Source organism: Heteronotia binoei, chromosome 21 (assembly GCF_032191835.1).
Source record: "Heteronotia binoei isolate CCM8104 ecotype False Entrance Well chromosome 21, APGP_CSIRO_Hbin_v1, whole genome shotgun sequence".
Taxonomy (NCBI): Eukaryota; Metazoa; Chordata; class Lepidosauria; order Squamata; family Gekkonidae; genus Heteronotia; species Heteronotia binoei.
In genome coordinates, this window is record NC_083243.1 from 23,543,919 (window position 1) to 23,549,918 (window position 6,000).

At 47.9% G+C, this 6,000-nt stretch overlaps 1 protein-coding gene across 1 annotated transcript in view; it reads right to left on the reverse strand.

Moving 5' to 3' along the window:
- The window catches only part of C21H14orf180 (chromosome 21 C14orf180 homolog), a 29,328-nt gene extending 24,031 nt beyond the window's left edge, over positions 1-5,297 (reverse strand). Inside the window, exon 1 of the mRNA XM_060262635.1 lies at positions 5,140-5,297. Coding sequence (XP_060118618.1) covers positions 5,140-5,157 — 18 coding nt within the window. The 5' untranslated portion in view covers positions 5,158-5,297. The remainder of the gene's footprint in view (positions 1-5,139) is intronic.
- Positions 5,298-6,000: the final 703 nt, after the last annotated feature.

Below are 6,000 nucleotides of genomic sequence, written 5' to 3' on the forward strand. Positions count from 1 at the left end.
GTAGAAGGCATCTTCATATGGGAAGAGGCAAGACTAAGCAGGAAAGCTGGTAAAATCTATCCTGATGTCCTAAGTGAGGCTACCTACCGTAATACATGTCTTAGTCAGGGCTTTTTTTGTAGCAGGAACTCCTTTGCATATTAGGCCACACACCCCTGATGTAGCCAATCCTCCAAGAGCTTACAGAGCTCTCAGTACAGGGCCTACTGTAAGCTCCAGGAGGACTGGCTACATCAGGGGTGTGTGGCCTAATACGTAAAGGAGCTCCTGCTACAAAAAAAGCCCTGGTCTTAGTTGAGAAGAGAGTAAAACCTGAGTCCGCAGTCCAAATGCAGTATGTTGTTCGCCCTTCAATATATGACATCAGTGACTTGTGTTCTTCAAAATAAAACAAAAGTCCAGTGGCATCTTAAAGACAAGCCCCCCCTTTAAGAGTGCATCCTTATTTCCCTGACCTGAATAGCCCAGACAGCCCAATATTGTATCTGAAGCTATGCAGGGTCAATTCTGGTTAGTAGTAGTAGTAGGAGAAGCAGAAGAAGAGGAGGAGGAGATTACATGTATATTTTGCCCTTCACTTGGAGTCTCAGAGCAGTTTACAGTCTCCTTTCCCTTCCTCTCCCCACAACAGACACCTTGTGAGGCAGGTGGGGCTGAGAGAGTTCCATTGAGAACCGCTCTTTCGAGAGCAACTTTGAGAGAACATTGGCTGAGGGTCACTCAGCAGGTGCATGTGGAGGAGTGGGGAATCAAACCTGGTTGTCCCAGATTAGAGTCAGAGAACTTAACCACTGCACCAGGGAAACTTCCAAGTCAGGAGGACAGGGGCAGGCTTTATTCGGCCACCTCTCTAAATAACCTCCAGGCCCCCAGTTAGGCTTCCCAACGCTCAGGTCCCAGCGGGGGATCCCCTGGTTTTACAGGCTTCCCCCCTCCCCCAGCCAGCTGGCCGGCGGGGGAAGCCCCACCCCCACAGCCATCATGCACCTCCATGAACAATTCCCATAGGGAATGATGGGGAATTGATCTGCGGGTATTGGGGGCTCTGGGGGGGCTGTTTTTTGAGGTAGAGGTGCCAAATTTTCAGTATAGCATCTAGTACCTCTCCCCAAAATACCTCCCAAATTTCAAAAGGATTGGACCAGGGAATCCAATTCTATGAGCCCCAAAAGAAGGTGCTCCTATCCTTCATTATTTTCTATGGAAAGAAGGCATTTTAAAAGGTGTGCTGTCTCTTTAAATATGATGGCCAGAACTCCCTTGGAGTTCAATTATGCTTGTTACACCCTTGCTCCTGGCTCCGCCCCCATGTCTCCTGGCCCCACCCCCAAAATCTCCTGGCTCCACCCCCAAAGTCCCCAGATATTTATTGAATTGGACTTGGCAACCCTACCCCCAGTAGAGGTCAGTCAACAGAGGTTACCATGATTTCTAGGTGAAGACACACACATGAACGAAATTGTAAATAAAATGTGAAAAGAGAGTGCATTCTTATCAATGGTGTTCAAAACTACCAGAAAATAACATCACTGTGGAGTGACCATATATCTGTCTCATGCCACTGGCACATTTTATATGCTTTACAAATTAGATCCATTATTATTGTAATAAAGTGAGATTGGAACATTAGAATTTCCTACAGAGATTACAATAAAATTATTGATAGAATTTTAGTTGGGAAGAGACATGATTTACTGTTCTAGGGGACTGTAAAGACCCTGGTAAAACTCTGGGGCCCCGGCATCATTAAAAAAACATTTTTCACTCAAGATGGCTTAGCATTGATTGCAGAAATATGCTTTTTTATTGTGGTCCCGGCAGCCTCAATCTGCACAAGGAAGAGCTTCAACTTTTGTTTTCCTGAGGCTAATTGGAAACCCAGTTGCTTTTGTGCTCTTCCAAAACTCTAGGCCCTGCGAATGTCTGTCAGACGGAAATCCTTTTCGGTGTCAAGCGTGAGATGGAGAAGACTTCATGTGGTTCTTGATTATCATTAAACCTCAGATTTATAAATGCCCCAGGGATAGTGATATGGACACAGTCATTTGAGTGTAGAAGAAGAACATATTGGATTTATATCTCACCCTTCTCTCTGAATCTTAGAGTCTCAGAGTGGCTCACAATCTCCTTTATCTTCTTCTCCCACGACAAACACCCTGTGAAGTAGGTGGGGCTGAGAGAGCTCTCCCAGATGCTGCCCTTTCAAGGACAGCTCTGCGAGAGCTATGGCTGACCCAAGGCCATTCCAGTAGCTGTAAGTGGAGGATTGGGGAATCAAACCCAGGTTTCCCAGATAAGAGCCCGCACATGTAACCACTACATCAAACTGGGTCTCTTTTTTCTGACTACATATCCCGAGATGTCAGTTCAGAGATTCTTTAGACCCCTGAAAATTCTGTATTCTGATTTAGACTTAGGGTTGTCAGCTGATTCTTGGCAATTGGCAGGGGAAGGCAGGGATAGGGGGGAGGACTTACCAGGAGAAAGAGGAAGACACAGGCCATCTTGCCAGCATTACACAGGAAGTGACATCATCACACTGTAATATCACGGCAATGCTCTGGTATTTGGGCAAAAACTCTGTGACTTCTATCAGAGTTTTTACCCAAATACCAGGGTGTCACCCAGATGCTACTGCCAGGGTCTGGGGCTTCTGGGCCTACTGCCACACTGCCGTCACTGCCCCCTACGCTCTGCCTGGATCCCCACCGCCACTACCCCTCACCTCTGCCACATATGTACACGCTCTTCCCTCATCCACTTCCTTACAAGCTCTCCACTTCCTGTTAGGGTTGCCAGACAATGAGAGGATTATGGGAGGGCATCAACAGAGGAGAAAAATAAGGCCTGATCTATCTACAGAAATTTCTTACCATAGAGTTCTTGACAATTCCTAGAGCTACCGGGAAGTGACAATGGGTAGGTCTAGGAATTACTGTAAAACTTGAAGTTCTTAGAAGGGATCCATGCCACCACTAAGAGCTTAGCAGCTAGGGTTGCCAATCTCTAGGTAGGATCTGGAGATCTCCTGGAATTACAATTGATCTCCAAATGACAGAGATTAGTTCTCCCGGAGAAAATGACTGCTTTGGAAGGGGCACTGTATGGTATCATACCCCACTGAGATCCTTCTCTCCCCCAAACCCCACCCTTCTTCCCATATTTTCCAGGAATTTCCCTATCCATAGTTGACCACTGTATTGGCAGTCTTATAAGAGCCAGTTTGGTGTGCGACTTATTTGGAAGAACCAGGTTTGCTTCCCCGCTCCTCCGCTTGCAGCTGCTGCAATGGCCTTGGGTCAGCCATAGCTCTTGCAAGAGTTGTCCTTGAAAGGGCAGCTTCTGGGAGAGCTCTCTCAGTCCCATCTATCTCACAGGGTGTCTGTTGTGGGGGAGGAAGATAAAGGAGATTGTGAGCCACACTGAGACTCATAGTGAAGGGTGGGGTATAAATCCAATATCTTCTTCTTTCTGTGCTATTACTACATGGGCCGCCCTGCATTTCCAGAGTGTACAGATAGTGTTGGTCACAGCAGCAGAACCCTCAGCTGAACAAACCTTCCAGTGCTATTGAGGAAGGGGACCCAGTGGCTGTGGGAGAGTAATGAGAAGGCAGGGGAAGGTTGCTTAGGTAGGTTGCCCCCTTGGTGGACCTCCTTTCTGGCACCACTGGTGGACCTCCTGATGGCATCTCAATTTGGCCACAGTGTGGCAGAGTGTTGGCCTGCTCCAACATGGCTTCCCTTATGTTCTTACGTTCTTGGTGGTGGAGATAGGAGGATAATTTTGACCCTGATCACTCTCTGACCGCGGCCCATCAAAACTTCTGTGCGGAGGACAATTTTTTCAACACAGAATGGGTCTTGACCAGTGTCCCCTCTAAGCTGAGTTAGTGAGCTAGCTCACAATTTTTTAGCCTGTAGTTCATGCATTTTTGTCTCAGCTCAGGAAAAATGGCCCTAGACCAAACTAATTTATGCAGTAGCTCACAATTTTAATGCCAGTAGCTCACAAAGTAGAATTTTTGCTCACAAAACTCCACAGCTTAGAGGGAACATTGGTCTTGACTGGCATTTCGTTCTCCTAACCAGGGTTGGATTAACAATTAGGCCAAGTAGGCACTGGACTATGGAAATTCATGCCTTTAGGGGCTCCGGGCTGGCTCCCCCCTGCCCCGCAGTTTCCCCCCTGCTTGCAGCCCTCCCAGCCTGCGCGTGCAGCCAGCAACTGAGCTGCTCTTTGCCTGACTTGCCTGGTGTGGCTGCTTCTAGCGTCTTCGCCAAGTTTGCCTCTCTCTGCCTTTCCCCCTCAACTTAGTAAAAAGAACTTTTAAGAAGGCGCCTGCAAGCTGCAGCAGTGGCTGTGGGTGGTGGAGCAGGCACTCCGACTGAGATAATTTGCAAGGGGCCTCCCAAGATTTTGACTGCCTAGGGGCCTCCACAGGGTTTAATCCGGCACTGCTCACAACATGACTTATTGTCCAGCGAATAAAGCTTGTCATTTTTCATTTTTGCCTGAACTGAAGCCTGAGAAAATGACACTTCCTATTAAACTCCCAGCAACGCAGGTAAGCACGGACCAAGAGCAGTTACTGGCCAGCAGTCCAGGAGACAACAAACTCTACCGACTTCACAGATGCAAACGTTCTTGAAATTCTGCTTGCTTTAAATTGCAAGCAAATGAATTCTTCATGGGTCAGAGCACCAGGGGTGGAATTCTAGCAGGAGCGCCTTTGCATATTAGGCCACACCCCTTGATGTAGCCAATCCTTCAAGAGCTTACAAGGCTCTTTTTTGTAAGCTCTTGGAGGACTGGCTGCCTCAGGGGTGTGTGGCCTAATATGCAAAGGAGCTCCTGCTAGAATTCTATCCCTGAGAGTGCTCGCCTTGAGTAAAAAAAAAAAAAAATCACAATTGAAAGAAAGGTAAACTTGATTTTCAAGCATGTGATTTGCTAGGGTAGCAGCGTCTGTCGCTATGCCAGTTCCAGCCTGCACCTGCTCAGGCTTGCTGTGATATCACAGCGGATCTCTGTCACTTGCTGCCGAACAAAAGGTAACATGCGGATCCCCCGTGGGCTGCAAACATGCTAGTCAGTGCTAATAACAGCTGTCTGCAGCATGCCGAGACCCAGCCTTACCTTTTCTTTCCTGTACATTGGACAATCCAAAAAGATGCCTTCATGCTGCAAGAAATTGACATCTGCAGCGCTTCTGAAAGACTTGGGTGTTTTTATCTCTCATGGCTCCCGGAAGCGTCGCATGGGACAGGCAACAGAATGTCGGAGAGGAGGAATCCCTGCAACGCAAACCAATCGATGAGTCGAAATTCAGGAACACTAGCCTTTCTGCGTAACAACGGGGAGCTGTGCGAGGACACATGGACCATCTCCAACAGAAGACGCTTTCAGTAGTTAGGGTACGTTGCTATACCCTGCACCCGTTTCACCCAAGACATCCTGGATGGGTTCCAGAAATCCATCTGGAGAAGCTGTTCATTAGAGTTCCCAGCCTTGCCCTGGCAAATGCTGGGAGATTTTGGGAGTAGGATGGGGGAGTAAGGAGTTTCAAGAGGAAGTGACATCACTTCTGGGTGACTCTAGGGATGTCTTGTAATTGCTATGGTAAAGGCCACAGAGAACAGGGGAAATTCCTGGAGTGTTAGTCACCATCAATATCTGTCGTGTATGTGGACTCATGCTTTCATTCCTTCTTGCCTGGTTCGCTGGAGCCTTGAGGACTGAGCTTGGGGACTCTAGGACAATGGGCAGTAGGATCCAAATCCCTGCTACTCTAGTCCAATCAGGAGCCCCCTGCTGGTTCAAATGATCCAATGGCGTTCTAGCACAGGAACCCAGGATTGTATAGAGTTGGCCTTGTTGAGCAGTCTTCTAGTTCAGCCGTTACCATGCTGTAACTCTATTAAAGGGCTATGATCACTGCAGCCTTGTTTCTTCCGTGCATTGAACCCACTAATAATGCCATTCCTCCCACCGTTTTCC